Source organism: Bos grunniens, chromosome 26 (genome assembly GCF_055505025.1).
Source record: "Bos grunniens cultivar Pamir isolate PY7600 chromosome 26, Bosgru_T2T1.0, whole genome shotgun sequence".
In the NCBI taxonomy this organism is placed as follows: domain Eukaryota; kingdom Metazoa; phylum Chordata; class Mammalia; order Artiodactyla; family Bovidae; genus Bos; species Bos grunniens.
The window spans coordinates 37355610-37375750 of NC_141190.1; the positions used below are offsets into that span (position 1 = coordinate 37355610).

The window sequence follows — 20141 nt, forward strand, 5'->3', positions numbered from 1 at the left end:
CTCAATAAATCAAAATAGTATCAGCCCCATCTAATAACCTGACTTCAGAGTTCCCCAACCTCAATATTCTCCAGCTGCCCAGGCAAGAGAATGCTTTAGATCTGGTCATCACTTGGAACTTTTCCACATCAAAGATCTTCTACTTGGAAACGAACTTCTGATCACAGTCTCCTATTTCCACCTCTAACAAGCCTGTCTGCTAACTAAATCTGTTTTGAGGTAGTGTCCATGTCTGGTCATTCCTCCTTTTGCTCTCATGGTCCAGCTGGTCCACTTGCCTCCCTCCCCAGGCTCAGTCTCAAGACCTTAATGGTGTTCACATCAAGCTTTTTTATGCTTTTGCCCTAGCCCTCTCCTCTTCACCATAATGGTGTTCACATCAAGCTTTTTTATGCTTCTGCTCCAGCCCTCTCCTCTTCTACCATCTGCCTGTCCCGATGATCCCTAGCTGGGCTAGCCCCCTCCCTGCCGCTGAGCTTCCTACCTGGAGACAGCATCAAGTTATGCCATCTGTCTCCAGAGTGCTTTTCAGTGCTGCTTTAGCATTCTTTGAATTGGTCTCTAAACAACTAAGTCTCCAAACACCAGCTTCAAACCTTTCTTATTCCCCTGAAACCCACCGTTCCTGCTCTTTTATTCTATAGATGACATCACTTTATTTACTGAAAAGACCAACAAACGGCTGCCTTTTCTCCCTGACCATCATTTTCCAGACTGAGCTGTCTGAGAGGGAAGCTGCCCTTCACCTGTACTCTGGATTCTGTTCCCCATCTCCTTCAGGACTTTGCTCTGTCGATTATTCTTGCTGAAATGTTAATTCCTGTCCTTCTTTTCCTTTAAAACCTTCCGTTTCCTGGGTTTTACAGCACTGTGGTGATTTAGCTCTGATCGCCTCTCCTTACCCACCACCCGCCCCCCCCGCCCTGACCTGTATTGGTCCCTTGTATGAGCCGTCCCCGTGGTTTTGTTGCTGGCTTCCCCGACCGCTCTGCTCTCTCCCTAGATCACACCCATTCAGTAGTCTCAACCACCAACTTTTTCTCTGGGTGGCGGCCCCTCTTCTTCAATCTAGTCATACATTCCCAAAGGCTTCTGGGTATCACCACCTGGATGTTTTGTTGATAAAGTTAAAACTTCTCTTTGACATTCTCATCTTGCTGTCCTCACTAGTACATGAATCAATCTGCTGCCCTCCCAGTTAACCTGATTTGAATCGTGGAGATGGTGGACTCGAGATTCATTCTGCTGTGAATCCAAGAGTTCCAGTCCATTTTCCTTCCTGGCTCAGATGCTCCTGACCGCTTGTTTCAACTACAGTAGTAAACAGCTTTTTACTATGATCCTCACTTAGAGCGTCCTTATTTTAATCACCAAACATATGCTGCTTCCCAACTTTCCTAAAACCCTTTAGCTAAACTCAATCATACGGAAATCAAGAGCTAACATGACTTCATGATTCATCCAGCCTTCAGCTCTACTCTCCCCTCTAACCACACTATGTTCCAGCAAAATTGTAGTCTGACATAAAAAATAAGTCCATCTGAAGATCTGAGGTAGGCACAACTTCACATCAATCTAAACTCATCCTTCGGAACCAGCCAGCCAAATTTGGCTTATTTTCCTTTTCGAATATTTCAAATATACACAAGAGCAGAAGAAATAGTAAAATGAACTCCATCATTGAGCTATTTAAGCTATAACATTTTGTCAGTTTTATTTCAACTATCACCAATCCTGTTACTAAATATTTTTTAAATGATACATACCTGCATAAATGAAGTACAGTGATTAAAAAAAAAATGTGTATTATACCTGCCCCTTACCTCAATATTATAATTTTTAACAAATGTTAGACATGAAGACATGGCTTCTGTTTTTTCACCCCATCTATATTTATATTGCTTGGATTTACTTTTGATAATTTTTCAATATTTTGAAAATTAAAAAATTTTCATTATTTTATTGTCATGATGGATATGAATTAAAATAAAGGCAGAGTTTCTTTGACATATAACCAAAGACAACTGCTCCTTAATTTAGGAACTAACCTACCTGGTTGTTTATTGTCTTAGCTGTGAGAGAATATTCTACATAGCCTTTAAAAGCTCAACTGTAACCAACCATGTGTTTAAAAAAATCTCTTGACAAGTCTAGAATGGGTGGGCCTGGTACTACAAAGATCTGAAAAGGTTTAGACTTTTCCCCACTGGTGTCCGTAAGTTAGCCTTATTGATAATTTACATGCAAGCAAATGATCTTCCAATCAATAGATTTGCAGTTTTTATTATACCAATGCAACTGACAGGAAGGCATGCAGGTGACACGTTTTCCTGCCAGTGACAGTGACTTGGGCTGCACTCTGAATGTCAGTCCATCAACCAAAGGCTGGCCAATAAGGCCAGCAAACGGGGGTCGCAGGAGAGATCAGGTATGCCCTGTTAGACAAGGAATCTCTCTCCCGTTCATTATCTAGTCCTAAGTGATGGGGGTAGCAGTGCTAATTCTGTCAGTTTTAGGCTCAGAGTAGTAATGGTGGTGAACATACAGAAAGATAATTGTTGACCTGCCCTTTCATACTCAGTAAAAAACAGAGAAGTAAAAGAAGGAAAATGGTCTAAAGAGAAAGTATTTTAAAGATTTATACATTAGAACTAAAATGATACCTATTTCAAATTTTTAAGGCTTCCTTCAGATTTTTATTTACAGTAATGAATTTTTTCCCATTATAAAAGTAATGTGCTTACAGAAACAAAGAAGGAAGAGGAAAAAAGCCCCACATCTACTCTCTGGTTTTCTTGGTAAATGTCAAGTAAACTGCACATCAGCATAATTACCTCCAATAGCAATCAGTCGATCTCCCCGCTGAAGGTTAGCAATTGCAGCAGGTGAATTTGGGGCCACAGTCTCAATTATGACGTGCCCAGCATAGCCATCAGTTGACTGGACAAGACGAAGTGTAAGTCCGACACTTTGTAAATTCCCCTTTATTAATTCAACCTTTGATAAAGAGAAAAAAATGAAAACAGATTCAGTGGGTTCACAGTGGTGGAGTGAAAACACGAACACACAGAGCACTACAGCTGATGCTTTTACGCCATGGTGATTATTACAGACCGATAAAAGGTAGGAAATCTCTATTGTGACAACAGAAACTAACCTATGCTCAGATTGCACATGTGGGCCATTGGCAACATGAAACACCTTATCTTACATATGTTAGGAAAGATGCATGCTTGGTGTATAAAATTTGAAAATAAGGCAAAATGAAAAGAAAATCACTCCTAGAACTGCTGTATTTCGTACTTTCTCATATATAATATATATATGTGTGTGTGTGTGTGTGTGTATATATATATAAAGTTGAGATCCCATTATAAATATAATCCTGAATCTTGCTTTTTTGAAATAAAATGGGAATAATCTTCTATTAATATCTATTAAGATGTGCTTGGGAACTTCCATTTTTTGTAGTATATTGTTAAATTTTTCGGGGGTGGGGGGGAGTTCATGCTCATGTTTTATTAAGAGTTATCTTGTGAAATATCCTGTTCTAACTCATCAAGATAATTCTGTTTTCTAAAGAAATACCATCCAATTTATGAGTATGTCTCTCAGACTCATATCATCTATAAATTAAAAAAAACAACATATACTATCTGTTCTCATTTGAATCACTGATTTAAAAAATGGATAGAATACCACAACCCTCTAGATGACAAGAATTTCATCTGTGTTTATTAAGCTAAATTATAAATCAGTCTAATTGTATTATCATTCAGGCCATGTCTATTCTTCAAGCTATCTCATGAAGGACTCTGCCAAATAATCTGCTAATGTCCACATATATCACTGTCTGTAGTGCTTTAATTGATAAATCCCACTTAAAAGCCAGAAATTCAATTCCCCTACCTAATGATGCTGGCCTAATGATGTTATTGAAAGTTGTTCTTTTATATGGGTGTTAATAGATTTTGAAAAGTTATTTTTATATTAAGGAAAATCTTACCAATATTAATAATATGTTCAAGAAATGGGAAATGTAGTCAAGTTTTTAACTATTTAAAAGTTTACCAAAAAATCTACTGAAACAATCCTTCCATAAAACATTATTTCTGTTTAAACCTCCAAAAACATTGGTCCAATTCTTGCCTCATGATATAGTAAATATCACCTTATAATGTTAAAAGCATTTTTCAGTTAATAAAGCCCTAAAGAAAACTTTCTCTCAAATCCATGAACCTATATATATTCTTAATATACAGAGTACCAAAGCTTAAAAAGAATGCAAATTCTTCTACTTTCAAAAAGTTAACAATGGTAAATGGATAAAAAAAACGCTAAACTGTATGAGACTGAGAACTGTAAATTTTAAAAATTAACATTTAGAATGTGCTTTTTTGTGATCTCGTCTCTTTGTTCCTTAAGTGGAATGGAGATGGGGGACGGTGGGGTTGAGAAGGGAACTGAGTCCAATACAGGCTTCTGCGCGATTCAGTCTCTTAATTTATTTTCTCCCTGCCAATCACATTATTTCCTTTGCTTTTCTTATTTCAAATGATCCTTGAAGTAAACATTCCAGATGGAAAAAAGGTTTTTAGTAGGAATAATTAATAAGGGCAAATACTAAATTACTTCCTTCTCCCAACTTTTATACTGATTATTAGTAAATGCTCTTAATTTCATACATAGGGTACAGAGCTTAAGACATTATTTATTTCATCTCCTTTCTTATTAAAAGCTTATTTCCTTTTAAGCTAATACCACTGACCCATCTACTTTCAGAATTAGTTCCAGCCTTCTCTGATACACAAATTTAAAACTTACAATTAAGTTGTGACAATGATTCAAAAGTTTTAAAGTATAAAAACCCTTAATTATTAAAAACCTGAGAAAAATTTTAAAGAAAATATTTAAAAATGAATATCACACAAAATTTTTATTTTAATGAAAATTTAAGATACTGTTTACAAGACCACTCAAATATCCCATACTTTTAAAACAAAACTGACATGTCCATTGGGGTGAAACTATTTTTAAATTAAGAATAGCAAAATAATTATATAATTCTCCCCTATATACATGTATCTACATTTTAAATTTTTATATGATTATTGGATATACCATGTACTATAAAACATATGACAAAATAGAAACTTTTAAATGATGAGATGAAAATAGAAATCCTAAATATTTTCCTTACATCTGGTAACAAAATTTTAGGGAATTTCACTAGTAGATGAAGATAATAATCATAATCAAGTGGAATTGATTCAGGAATTCAAGGTTGATTCAAGCAGCCAGGAGTCAATAGTGTAAGTCACTTTCTACTTTCTAAACTCTATCATCAAAATTGATAACTATTATATTCATTTTTAAACTATTTTAAGCCATCAAGGTTAACTGAAAGTCAGCTATTTTTAAAACATTATAACTATATAAATATTATTTATTGAGAATCTAGACATCTTTACATTTTCTGCCTTGTATAGTCTTTTGTTTTTCTTGGAGGTTTTCTTAAAACAACAGCTTTCACTTTAAATGTAGGGTTTATGTAATAAGTACTGTTTCTGCAATTAGCTCTTAAATGCACCTATCCATTTGTTTACATATTAAATTATTTAGCATTCAAAGGGAAGTTTTTCTTTACCTCTCCCTCATTCCTGCCTAAAAGAAGCCAGTTAATAAATGCAGAAAGAATGATTAAATTTGAAAAATCACTCTTTTATAATCTCCCAAAAGGGGAGAGAAGCATTTAGATTAAAAAAGAGAGAGACAAACACTAAAGAGATGTAACAACACAATGCAATGTGTGAATCTTGGTAAGACGTAAGAATAAGGGGAAAACGAAAACTCACAAAAACATTATGGGACATTGGGAGCATTTTAATATAGACAAACAAATTAAGGAATTATTAATTTTTTATGTGTGATGATGGTTATTGTAGCATCTATCCACCAATAGAACATGAGGTAAAATGTTCTATTTTTAGAAGATTCATACTGAAATACTTAGAGGTGAAATAAAATGTCTTCAACAATCCTTGCCTATGACTTTAGGCAAATATTAAGTTCTGTGAATGTCATTGACAAAATGACATGTCTTTTTTATATGTGGAGCTGTGAAAAGTTTCAGTATTTATTATTATTCCTATTAGTAAGACTTGGCATCACTAGTCAAAATGGGATACAAAAGTAAATTTAAAAACCAATCTGCTGTAAATGAACTTAATATACTGCTCAACAAACAAGGCAAACATATCATAAAAGAAACATTGATTCAGGACATTAGAATATTTAAACTATTTTATATTGTACAAACGTTAATTTACTTTTATAGGATCAAGACTGAGAAGCTAAAAATAATTTTATGATCACATAAAATTTAAAAACTTTAAAAACTGTCTCGTTAGAAAAGACAAAGATGGTGACTGATGTCAACATTCAATAAGAAAACAGCTGCTGGTTCAAACCCACTAGGAGAAGAATGGGCTCAAGCATGGTCTTTATTAATATTTCTGAAATCTAGAAACCAGCACAGTGATGATAAATATCTACTTTTTCACAAAATAATGTTTTTGTATTTCTATCGAAATTATGTTTCTATCCCACTAGAAAGTTCCCTCTATAGAAGACTAAAGACATAGCAAATGAAAGGGGAAGGAGTCAAGAAAAGCAATAGCAGGGAGATAAAAAAACTGTATTTCTTATGGACAAATAAGAACATATATTTTGAATGAGGAGAGTGAAAAAGTTGGCTTAAAACTCAACATTCAAAAAACGAAGATCATGGCATCTGGTCTCATGACTTCATGGCAAATAGATGGGGAAACAAAGGAAACAGTGACAAACTTTATTTTTTGGACGCCAAAATCACTGCATCACGGCAGATGGTGACTGCAGGCATGAAATTAAAAGACGCTTGCTCCTTGGAAGAAAAGCTATGACAAACTTAGGCAGCATATTAAAAAGCAGAGACACTACTTTGCCAACAAAGGTCCGTCTAGTCAAAGCTGTTTTTCCAGTAGTCATATATGGATGTGAGAGCTGGACTTTTAGGAAGCTGAGCACCAAAGAATTGATGTTTTTGAACTGTGGTGCTGGAGAAGACTCCTGAGAGTCCCTTGGGCTGCAAGGAGAACAAACTAGTCCATCCTAAAGGAAATCAGTCCTGAATATTCATTGGAAGGACTTACGCTGAAGCTAAAGCTCCAATACTTCGGCCACCTGATGTGAAGAACTGACACACTGGAAAAGACCCTGATGCTGGGAAAGACTGAAGAGGGGAAAGAGGAGAAGGAGACAACAGAGGGTGAGATGGTAGGATGGCATCACTGACCTGATGGACATGAGTTTGAGCAAGCTCCGGGAGTTGGTGATGGAAGGTAAGCCTGGCTTGCTGCAGTCCATGGGGGTCACAAAGAGTCGGACATGACTGAGTGACTGAACTGAACTAAACTGAATTAATTACAGTAAAACACCTTTTACTGGGAAAAAGAAGTAGCCTTTCAGAGAACATCTCATTACCTATCATGGAATCCTTCATATTCTGATTATCCTACAGAGAAAAAGTCCTATAGGAAGTTATTTTATAAATGTATAAATAGTTTTCAATTAATGTATAAAGAGTATACATGTATAAAGAATATAGCAACTAATATCTAGTTGCTATAAACATGTTCCTGAACGAGTACTTTGTAGCACGGCAGATATTTTATAAGAGAAATAAGAAATGAAATTAATACTTACCATAGGCTTGGTAAAATAGACACTAATGTCTGCCAAATTCTCCTCTCTGGGACTATGACTGCAACCCTTTAGTCCTTCCTACAGTTACAGTGGGAACAGCCATGCTTATGTAACATGCTTCTACTGCCTTGCCTCATTGGATGGTCCAGGGCACCAACCTGGCCCAAGCTGTATCAATCAGAGTCCTTTCCTGGCTGGTAGGTATTCAGATTGAGAGATTCCTTGAATGGAATAAACATAAACATGGCTATAGGTGTCTGTGTATCTTCTTAGGGGCTGTGAAGGGGAGAAAGCCAGTCTAGAGTGAAGAATAAAGCACTGAACAGCCAGGAGCAAGGAGGAGAGTGGTTTAGTTTCTGGTTCCAGTTTGCGGCTAAAGCCTAGCTGCATTCCTACTGAAAGCGATTCAGAACCTAGCCCACACAACCCTGAACAGTGACCGGGACAACTGACTGTGACATGAAACACCATGGAATCCTCAGAGGAAGTACCCATTTTGTGCTTAAGCAAATTTTAGTAGGTATCTGTTTCAAACATGTTCAGGCTGACCAGGCCCTGTGTTAGAGACCATGATATACAATATGTCATAAACTCAAATTGCTGTATTTATTAACTACACAGCTACAAATACATTATGAGTGTAGGGGAGAATCTGCTCGCATCTAGCCAGGGGCCTCTGCTGCCTGCCCCTGCAGGGACTTGGGGCCTGCGAGATGGGTCAGAGAAGGGAGGAGCATGAGGGCCAGCACTGTATCAGCAGCTCCTCCTGACAACACAGGCTGCCTCTTCCATAGACAGGGGCCTGTCTAGCAGCTCAAGGGGACTCGAGGCTTCAGAAGTGGGGTGCTATCCTCACTAAAACCAGGTCCCCCTAAAGCAGAGTTCCCTTACTGAGTTTGTGGTTATTCTATCTAAAGCTGTATTTCCTTTCTTTGTCACCTCTTACTCCAATCCTGTGCTAACTGAACAGCAATCGACTAGAGTCATAGCTAATTTCATGGCTGCAGTCACCATCTGCAATGATTTGCAGTTAGTCATTACTGCTAACATCATTAATGTATCAAAATTACTGTTGTAGATGTCATTTTTAAAGTACAAACTCAAGTTGTTTCTCCAGGGCAAGTTTAGCTAACAACTCCCTGAGGAACACCTGGCCTGAGAATCATAAGCCAGAGACACCCTGACTCCTAAAATTATGATTAAGACATGCCATATACAGTAAGTGAAGAAGAACTAAAGAGTCTCTTGATGAAAGTGAAAGATAGTGAAAAAGCTGGCTTAAAACTCAACATTTAGAAAACTAAGATCATGGCATCTGGTCCCATCACTTCCTGGCAAATAGATGGGGAAACTGGGAACAGTGTCAGACTTTATTTTGGGGGCTCCAAAATCATTGCAGATGGTGACTGCAGCCATAAAATTAAAAGACGCTTCCTCCTTGGAAGGAAAGCTATAACGAACCTAGACAGCATATCAAAAAGCAAAGACATTATTTTGCCAACAAAGGTCCATCTAGTCAAAGTGATGGCTTTTCCATCATGTGTGGATGTGAGAGTTGACTATAAAGAAAGCTGAGCACTGAAGAACTGATGCTTTTGAACTGTGGTGTTGGAGCAGACTCTTGAGAATCTCTTGGACTGCAAGGAGAACAAACCAGTCCATCCTAAAGGAAACCAGTCCTGAATATTCAATGGAAGGACTGATGCTGAAGCTGAAACTCCAATACTTTGGCCACCTGATGTGAAGAACTGACTCACTGGAAAAGACCCTGATGATGGGAAAGACTGAAGAGGGGAAAGAGGAGAAGGAGACAACAGAGGGTGAGATGGTTGGATGGCATCACTGACTCGATGGACATGAGTTTGAGCAAGCTCCGGGAGTTGGTGATGGACAGGGAAGCCTGGTGTGCTGCAGTCCACAAGGTCGCAAAGAGTTGGACATGACTGAGCGACTGAACTGACTGACGTACAGTATGTGATTAATAGATATAAATTACTGTATACAAAAGATAAACACCAAAGCAACAAAGATTTACTCTATAGCACAGGGAGCTATATATTCAATATTGTGTAATAACCTATAATGAAAAATAATCTGAAAAAATACATATATAAAACTGAATCACTGTGCTGTATATCTGAAACTAACACACATTATAAATCAACTATAATTCAGTTTAAAAAAAAGAAATGTCATGTAGAACAACCTAGTGGTTACCAGTGCGGGGAGGGAAGTGGGAAGGGACAAGACAGGAGTAGGGGTTAAAAGGTGGCTCAGATGGTAAAGAATCTGCCTGCAATGCAGGAGACCTGGTTCAATCCCTGCGTCAGGAAGAGCCCCTGCAGAAGAAAATGGCAACCTACTCCAGTATTCTTGTGTGAAGAATTTCATAGACAGAGGAGCCTGGCAGGCTATGGTCTATGGGGTTGCAAAGAGTCAGACATGACTGAGTGACTACCACCAACACCAGGGGTTAAAAAACAGCAAACTACTATGTACAAAATAAGTAAGCTACAAAGATGTATTATATATGCAGCACAAGGAAGATGAATCTGCCTGCCATGCAGGAGAAAGAAAGAAAGTGAAGTCTCTCAGTCATGTCTGACCCTTTGAGACCCCATGGACTGTGGCCTGCCAGGCTTCTCCCTCTATGGGATTTTCCAGGTAAGAGTACTGGAGTGGGTTGCCATGCCCTCCTCCAGGGGATCTTCCCGACCCGGGGATCAAACCCAGGTCTCGTGCATTGTAGGCAGATGCTTTACCGTCTGAGCTACCAGGGAAGTCCCAGCAGGAGACGTGGGTTCAATCCCTGGGTCGGAAGATCCCCTGGAGCAGGAAATAGCAACCCGCTCTAGTATTCTTGCCTGGGAAATCCCATGGACAGAGGATTTCTGGTGGGCCACAGTCTGTGGGATCACAAACAGTCGGACATGACTGAGTGGCTGACACACACACACAACAAGGAAGACTGCCAGTATTTTAGAACAACTATAAAGGGTATACAACCTATAGAACGGTGATCATTGTGTTGCTCCCCTGAAAGTTATATAATACCTTACATCAGCTATGCCTCAATTAAATCACTAGGTGATGATTAATCTTGTGACTTTCTTACCCTTTAAAATAGCCCCTAAATCAAAGACCAAATTGGACTGGATCTAAGATTTGTCTCCCACTCCCTTGCTTGGCACCCTACAAATAAACCCTCACTTTGATTCATACACCTGTTGTCAATGTTGGGCTCCTACGTCTCGGCACACGAGCCCTGCTCCATAACAAGAGGACCCCCAGGCTGGCAGCTCCAGGTCCTGGAGTGTCAGCGACAGAGAGGCTCTTGGAAGGGTGTAGGTCTAGGCATCTCCAAACTCATAAGCTGCGTCCTCAGGGTCTCCATGAGGCTTGAGCTGCTGTCCCTAGCCCCCAGGAGCAGCACAGTAGGCTTCAGAGTCTGGGAGGAGCAGGGAACTGCTGGAAGACATCCTTGTTGGGCAGGAGTACACCCCTGCTCCCTGCCCTTGTAGTACCCTCATGTGCTAAGTAAAGTGGGCTTTAATATCTGTAACTTGTATCTTAGTAGTTGATTAGACTCTGAACTGTTATGAAGAAATTCTTTAACTGTGCTGTAAACATAATCAATATACCAATCTCTAATAGGAATAGAAAAAAAAATGTAGGATGGAAAAGTGTTTTCTCTGTGGCTTAGCATGTATCGACCTGAATTTTGCTGAAACCAAAAGATAAATTTCTACTGGAACAGAAATACTATTTCCAGTATTCTTTTGCATGATATACCAAAAAAAAAGCTTATCAATTGTCAAGAACTGCTGACACATACTAACTAAATGCAATTACCTGAGCTAAATCACTAGTCAATACATACAAGATTGCAGACAGCCTGCATTTAACTTCACCAATAATGTTGGACTCAGGTTAAAAAAATTCTAACTGTATGTGTACCTGTCTGGTGGACAGCAATTTAGTAAAAACACCAAGATAGCCTTTAAGAGCTCTCACACTCTGACATAATTTTAGCCTTTCCTGGACCCAGCTGTGATGCCTTATTTTCACCTAAGAGGTTGGGAAACAACATATTGATTTTTAAATCCCTTCCTAATAGGGACATAATTTTATATAATGGATAAGAAGAGGATATATTTTAATAACACATCAATATAACTCCTTTACAAACTGTTCTCTTACTTGAGCTTGTAACATTGAGCAAAAAACCAAAAATGCAAGAAAGAATAAAAGGGTCTACGTGAAAGACCCTTGAATTACTGTGACCATGTATACTTCTGAGTATTTGTTCATCAAAAAGCTTCTGAAAAAGACATCATGAGGACTATTTCCTAGCTTTTTTAGTAAAGTAGGGGGAAAGGAGGAGAAATGACACAACAGCCTGTACACATACATACACAGCACCTGTATAAAACTGAACTTTTTAACAGATCACCTTTACTTGGCTTGCTTTGGGACGTGGCATTTAAATTCTGAATATTTGGGGCCCAGTCAATTATGATTAAAGATTTATCCCCAAACTCTGATTTATATTTGAGAGGTCAAGATTTCTAAAACTAGAACAACTTTTATATTGAATATAAGTTCCTGAGCTGTTTGCAAGGGAAACTTCAAAGTACAACATACTTGGCACAGAGTGTCTGAGAGGTGTAACTTTCTGGTCATTTGCTTGAATACCAGATATCAGATCAATCTGTTTATGGCTACAGGGCACAGAATACAGCCAGGCTTGGGACCAACAGTTTACTGTCCATCTCAATTAGAAGCAGCAATGAGGCCGTTGAAGAGCTAGAGCCAGATTTCACATTTTTTGTGTGTGTGATCATTTTTCTTTTTTAAATTGGAACATAATTGCTTTACAATGCTGTGTTAGTTTCTGCTGTACAACAATGTGAATTAGCCATATGTATACATAGGGGAAACAGTGGAAACAGTGTCAGACTTTATTTTTCCGGGCTCCAAAATCACTACAGATGGTGACTGCAGCCATGAAATTAAAAGATGCTTACTCCTTGGAAGGACAGTTATGACCAACCTAGATAGCATATTCAAAAGCAGAGATACTACTTTGCAAACAAAGGTTCATCTAGTCAAGGCTATGGTTTTTCCTGTGGTCATGTATGGATGTGAGAGTTGGACTGTGAAGAAGGCTGAGTGCTGAAGAATTGATGCTTTTTAACTGTGATGTTGGAGAAGACTCTTGAGAGTCCCTTGGACTGCAAGGAGATCCAACCAGTCCATTCTGAAGGAGATCAGCCCTGGAATTTCTTTGGAAGGAATGATGCTGAAGCTGAAACTCCAGTACTTTGGCCACCTCATGCGAAGAGTTGACTCATTGGAAAAGACTCTGATGCTGGGAGGGGTTGGGGGCAGGTGGAGAAGGGGACGACAGAGGATGAGATGGCGGATGGCATCATTGACTCGATGGACGTGAGTCTGAGTGAACTCCGGGAGTTGGTGATGGACAGGGAGGCCTGGCGTGCTGTGATTCATGGGGTCACAAAGAGTCGGACACGACTGAGCGACTGATCTGATCTGATCTGATACATACATCCCGGAGAAGGCAATGGCACCCCACTCCAGTACTCTTGCCTGGAAAATCCCATGGGCGGAGGAGCCTGGTAGGCTCCAGTCCAAGGGGTCGCTAAATTGGACACGACTGAGTGACTTCACTTTCACTTTTCACTTTCACGCATTGGAGAAGGAAATGGCAACCCACTCCAATGTTCCTGCCTGGAGAATCCCAGGGACGGGGGAGCCTGGTGGGCTGCCGTCTGTGGGGTTGCACAGAGTCGGACACAACTGAAGCGACTTAGTAGCAGCAGCAGCATACATACATCCCCTCCCTCTTGAGCCTCCTTCCCACACCCCTATTCCACCACTTAATGTCATCACAGAGCATCGCACTGAGGAACTGAACTTCCTGTGCTATAGAGCAGCTTCCTGCTGGTTACCGATTTTACACATGGCAGTGTACATATGCCACTGTTACTCTCAATTCCTCCCACCGTCACCTTCACCCACTGTGTATTTTACCATCTACCACCTTTAAAAATCAAAACCATAATTGATGATTCCACTAACTCCATTAGTTAGTCTTGGGGCTCTAGACTACTGGGTAACTATGCTGCTTCCAAAGATTCAACTGAATTCTCAACTGTTTTCCACTAAAGTTCATCACTCGACCAGAAAAGAGGAGATACTATGTTTATTAGCTGTCTTCTTTCAAACTCTTATCAGCAAATAGAATTCACAATTTACCGTCTTTTTCACAAAAAAGTGTAACTCTTAAAACATACATATGGCAAATGTCTTGTTTTTATCACTTGGCAAACAACTATCAACTCCCATAAACTTTTTCAAAGACCTGGCATTAAATTAACCACTTCATAAAGGTTTAAATCATAACAGATCTTAAACTCATAAGCCAGATAAATAAAAAATAAAATAATCTGTCAGATAAAGAGAAGTGCCACCACAGAAGTAAATTTTCATGCCTTGTCCCAAATGATGACAAAAATTATTTTTAAAAGAGATGGGTGTTTCTTAAAAAGGCATATATTAATAGTACAGGGGATAAACCGTAAATTCTCTCACAAAGACTTTACAAGTACACATCTTTTTTGTTAGCTGCTGCTGCTAAGTCCCATCAGTCGTGTCTGACTCTGTGTGACCCCGCAGACGGAAGCCCAGTAGGCTCCCCTGTCCCTGGGATTCGCCAGGCAAGAACACTGGAGTGGGTTGCCATTTCCTTCTCCACCAGTTCTATGCTGCTGCTGCTGCTGCTGCTGCTAAGTTGCTTCAGTCGTGTCCAACTCTGTGCGACCCCATAGACGGCCTCCTACCAGAAGCCTCTGTCTCTGGGATTCTCCAGGCAAGAACACTGGAGTGGGGTGCCACTGCCTTCTCCTTCTCTTTTTGTTAGCAGAATGTCTAAATTTTCAGTCATCACATCTTGATGAATAGGTAAAAAAAACAACAAAATAAACAACAAAAATACTGAAATAAACTCAGTACTAGGACCAATTCAAATTCTTCTTTGAAGAAAAACTGCTATGTCTGAGATGGCCTGTATTCAGTATTGGATTTGAATTTTAGCTCTAACATTTACTAGTTTTGTGGTCTCAGGCAAGTGAGTTAACCTCTATGGGTCTTCTTTGTGAAAAGGGGACACTAATATCTACCACCCTGGGGTGTTGTCAAGATTAAATGAACTCCAGGAATAAATGACTAGTACAATCCAGGCACTTTAATTATCTCTGTTCAGGTGGATGAGAAAGACCTCTTTCTCGGATAAAAACACAAGTGAGACCCCTTACGTGTTAAAACGGAATGCTAGCTTGGCCACCTGATAATCTTGTCTCTAAGGCAACTGGATGGTAAATTAGGGCTGCATCCTTTCATTGCCTCATCTGAGAGACAACAAAGATGTACAGATATGCTGAGAAAAAAAGTCCATTATAAAAATACAACTGACCTAAGAGATCCAAAGAATAATAATGACCCTTTGCCCAGGTTCAAAGGCTCTTAGGAAAGCAAGCTGAGCCAAATGATTACCTTGCCATACCCTAGGTTTCTTCTCTTTCTTTTTAAACGTGATTGAAGTCTGCATTAATATTTTGATCTGACACAAACATAAGTTTTACACAACCATTCCAGTGAAATAAAAAGCTCTGAAAAGTACATCAAGTCTGAGCTGTTGCAGAAACAATGCAGTGGAACACTTCTGCCCTTTTTAATCCCTTTGTCAAACAGAAACAGCTGATTCTGAATCACCAAGTCAACTCGCAGCTCCATATATTGTCAACCATCCTTCTGCAGGGTGATTTACACCTCACTAAGAAAGTATGAGAGCTTTAGAGCTGGACCATTATTTATTTTGAAATAATTTCAAACATACAGAAACATTGTACTAAGGGTTTCAATTCATCCTAAATCCAGACTTACCAATTATTAATGTTTTCCTACATTTTTCCTCTCTCATATTTTTTCATGAACCAGTTGAAAATGAGCTGCAGGCATGATGTCCCCCTCAGCATTAAATATTTGACTGTGTATTTCCTAACAAGGACATTTTGTTATGTAACCACAGCACAGTTATCAAGGTCAGAAGATTAACATTGATATAATACTATTATCTAATTTATAGCCTTGATAATAGCTGGGATGCAATTTTGAAATACCTACTAAAAGCTTTTCTTTTTTGGGATAATCTTTGATCAAGGAATCATTTAGATCAGCGGTCAGCAAACTACAGTTATTTCTAAAAAAGTTTTATTGGAAAACAGCCACAAGAATTTGTTTATGTATTGTCTCTGGCTGCTTTAGCATTAAACAGGTGAGTTGAGTAGTTCTGAGACTTATCATCTTGCCCACAAAGCTTAAAATATTTCCCATCGGGCCCTTTATAGAAAAAGTGTGCCAAACCATGACTTAATGAATGTGTGTGAATACATACATACATATACACACACAGCCATTATGTATTCTCTACAACATCAAAAAATCGAAAAAGTCCAAATGTTTACCAATAAATGATTGGTTAAATAGATTATAGTACACGGTGGAGTATCATGCAGACATTAAAAAAAATAACACATGTATTGAGATAAAAAATATGCCCTTGGTATATTGCTAAGTTGGGAAAAAAGTAGGTTATAAAATATACAATCTCATTTTATTCTTATTTACAGAACCATATAATACCTGTGTGTATATGCTTGTATCTATAAAGTTCTTCTTAAAAGTTATTAGTGGTTTCTTTGGAAAGTAGGAATATGGCTGGCTTTTACAGCTTTATTTATAGCTTTCTCTCTCTCTTTTTTTTTTAATATGGGCAAAAAAAGAAAGCTCATACCAATTTCCAAACATATATCAATTTTATCTTATATAAATTATTGATTTTACTGTTAAAATACACAAATATCCTCCAATCTCACAAATGAGTGTAACAAAAACTAAAACTCTGCTTCATGACACCTACTTCCTTATGCTCAATGGTTTCCTACTTAGACTTGTGACAACATTCTCATACGTATGCTAAGTCACATCAGTCATGTCCAACTCTTTGTGACCCCATGGACTGTGGCCTGTCAGGCTCCTCTGTCCAAGGATTCTCCAAGCAAGAATACTGCAGTGGGTTGCCATACCTTCCTCCAGGGGATCTTTCCAACCCAGGGATCGAATCTGTATCTCATTGTGGTTCCTGCATTGGCAGGTGGGTTCTTTACCACAAGCACCACCAGGGAAGCCCAAAGTTCTGATCAGTTTACAAAAGATAATCATCAGCTGTGATGAGCAATAGCTAGTTGATCTCTATCTTTCTTCTAATAGCCTTTAAAAAACCTTATAGATGTTTTTAAAAGTAACCATCTGAAATTCTTAAAACAAAACTATCCCTTCAGGAAGCTATTTCCTTGTCCTCCTCACCTTTTTATAGGAAGAATCTAAAAGGGAGAGGGGGATTTATAAGAATGTACAAAATATCCGATAGCACTAAAGACATTGGTGCAAAAGAGGCGGCATTTGGGTCAAGTTCAATAATAATAGTTACTGTTATAGTTACCATGACACTGGGCTAAGTGTCCAACCATTACTAGTATTTCTTTGTTAGAATTATGAAATAACTTGTTCACTGGCACAGAACTAGAGTGGAAGAACCGGACCTGAAGCCACCATTCATGGAGATGGCACACTAATGCAGAACCCCAGCTCTGGAGTCACACTGCCTGGGTGTGCAGACTGTCTTACCATCTGCTTAGCTGGATGATCCGAGTCAGTTACTTTCTCTCTGTGCCTCAGTTTCCTCATACATAAAATGGAGATGATAATAGTGCCTATCCTTGAGGAGTTGTTATAAGAATTTAATGCATGTGTCTTAAAATCCCAAGAGGCACAGAGAAATCACTGGTATCTTCTTATTGCTCCTAAATACCACTGGACTGAACACATGTGGGCAAGGAGCTGTAATACACTGCAGGATCTCTGATAAAACCTAACACTTTTCTAAACTGTCGATTTCCTAGTTCTGTATCCTGCATCTGAGTGTATGACTCAGAAAATGAGCTATCTGGCTAAGTGGATGTCTATGGGAAGGTGCTACTGTGCCTTGAACAGAATGTTTTAGTTCATGACAAAGTAAGAACTTGGGAAATCAATTTTACTTGGATTGCGGTGAACTGGAGAGTTCTAATAAAAAAAGACCCCAAACCAGTGTTTAGGTCTCATTAGTATTATTTCCTTAACGTGTTCTCAAAGGCTCTTTAAAAAAATTTTTTAGATTCTTACTATTCTTTTGCGAAACCATTCTGCTTCTCTTTATCCTTGAATAAAGAAATCTAAAAACAGAGTGAAGTGAAGTGAAGTGAAAGTCGCTCAGTTGTGTCCGATTCTTTGCAACCCCATGGACTGTACAGTCCATGGAATTCTCCAGGCCAGAACACTGGAGTGGGTAGCCTTTCCCTTCTCCAGGGGATCTTCCCAACCTGGGGATTGAACCCAGGTGTCCTGCATTGCAGGCAGATTCTTTACCAGCTGAACCACAAGAGATATTCCTGATGAAGTGTTCAACTTACCAGACTTTGAAACTTTGAACAACAGCACTGAAAATATTAAAAACAATAAATCAAAGCAGCACATTAAAAAAAAAATTATCTCCGGACTGACCTCTGACCATCACTGTACCCTAACACATTACAGGTACAGTGATGTGTACTCAGCACATCCAGAAGGAGACCTCCTTTCTCCGCTTCCTTTACCCTCCTCATGGCTCTTGTCTTTCTGGTTTTCTCTCTCATTCTCCAAAACCCTCCATTTTCCAGTGGTATCTGAGCCACTCTGATTCTATTTTCCACTTGCACCATTGTTCTGTTTCAGACTTCCATTACCCTTCACCTCTTCTATTTCAAGTCTTTCCCTTGTCAAATCATCCTTGCTTTTACCCATTTGCTGCCAGGTTTAGTGAACATTTTATTACCTACTATATGCCAGATACTGTACTAGGCATTTTAATATACAGAATCTCATTTATCTACAGGAGAAGACAATGGCACCCCACTCCAGTGCTCTTGCCTGGAAAATCTCATTGACGGTGGAGCCTGGTGGGCTGCAGTGCATGGGGTCACAAAGAGTCAGACGCGACTGAGCGACTTCACTTTCACTTTTCACTTTCATGCATTGGAGAAGGAAATGGCAACCCACTCCAGTGTTCTCGCTTGGAGAATCCCAGGGACGGGGGAGCCTGGTGGGCTACTGTCTATGGGATCACATAGAGTCAGACATGACTGAAGTGACTTAGCAGCATTTATCTACTGGTTCAGTCAGTAAAGAATCTGCCTGCAATTGCAGGAAACCTGGGTTCGATCCCTGGGTAGCAAAGTTTCCCTGGAGAAGGAAAGGGCAACCCACTTCAGTATTCTTGCCTGGAGAATCCCATGGACAGAGGAGCCGGGCAGCCTACAGTCCATGGGATCACAAAGAGTTGGACACGACTGAGCAGTACTTGAGAGACAAATAAAATACTTGTGAATGAGATAGGTTTGGGGACTTTAAGATCCTCCTGCCAATAAGTGAAACAGCTAAGACTCAAAGTGAGAGCCAAGTCTGTTTAAATCAAGATTGTGCTGACATCAGTTTCATTCTAAAAGCCTCCATAACTGCTGTCTGGGAGTTAAGTCAAATTTAACATGATCCCACTGCTTTTACTCTTGTTTTGCATGATCTACCTGCATTACCAAATTCTTTAGCCAACCTGGAGGACTCAGTGCATGCTCACTCACTCAGTTGCTTCAGTTGTGTCCGACTCTCTGTGACCCTATGGACTGTAACCCACAAGGCTCCTCTGTCCATGGGATTCTCCCATGAATACTGGGAGTGGGTTGCAAGAACACTGGAGTGGATTGCCATGCTCTCCTCCAGGGGATCTTCCTGATCCAGGGATTGAACCCAAGTCTTTTTATGTCTCTTGCAGTAGCAGGCGGTTGTTTTTTTTTTTTTTTTTTTTTTACCACTAGCGCCATCTGGGAAGCCCCCAATGTATCCTAAACATGCTCAAACATTCATACTATTTATTTGAATTTACCCCATGTTTTCCACCCTTAAATGCCCTCCCTATTACATTTCAAAATCCTACATATACTGTGAAGCTTGGCTCAAATATCACCTCAAAATATTCTTTCCTGGTTTTCCAAAAGAAAGCTATTTACCCTCCAATGGAACCTTGTAATACTTTATCACGAAACTCTCTTCAAGCATTCATGTGCTAACAGGAATACTGATGCTCATCATGTTGTTGTTGCTCAGTTGCTAAGTCGTGTCCAGCTCTTTGTGACCCCATGGACTGCAGCAGCCAGGCTCCCCTGTCCTTCACTATCTCCTAG

The 20141-nt window shown here is 39.3% G+C and overlaps 1 protein-coding gene across 2 annotated transcripts in view; it reads right to left on the reverse strand.

The window, feature by feature from the left end:
* The window catches only part of PDZD8 (PDZ domain containing 8), an 82658-nt gene that overhangs the window by 5590 nt on the left and 56927 nt on the right, over positions 1–20141 (reverse strand). For both annotated transcript variants that reach the window (XM_086377558.1, XM_086377559.1), the window contains one exon: positions 2835–2997. In XM_086377558.1, the coding sequence (XP_086233684.1) occupies positions 2835–2997 (163 nt within the window). The remainder of the gene's footprint in view (positions 1–2834; positions 2998–20141) is intronic.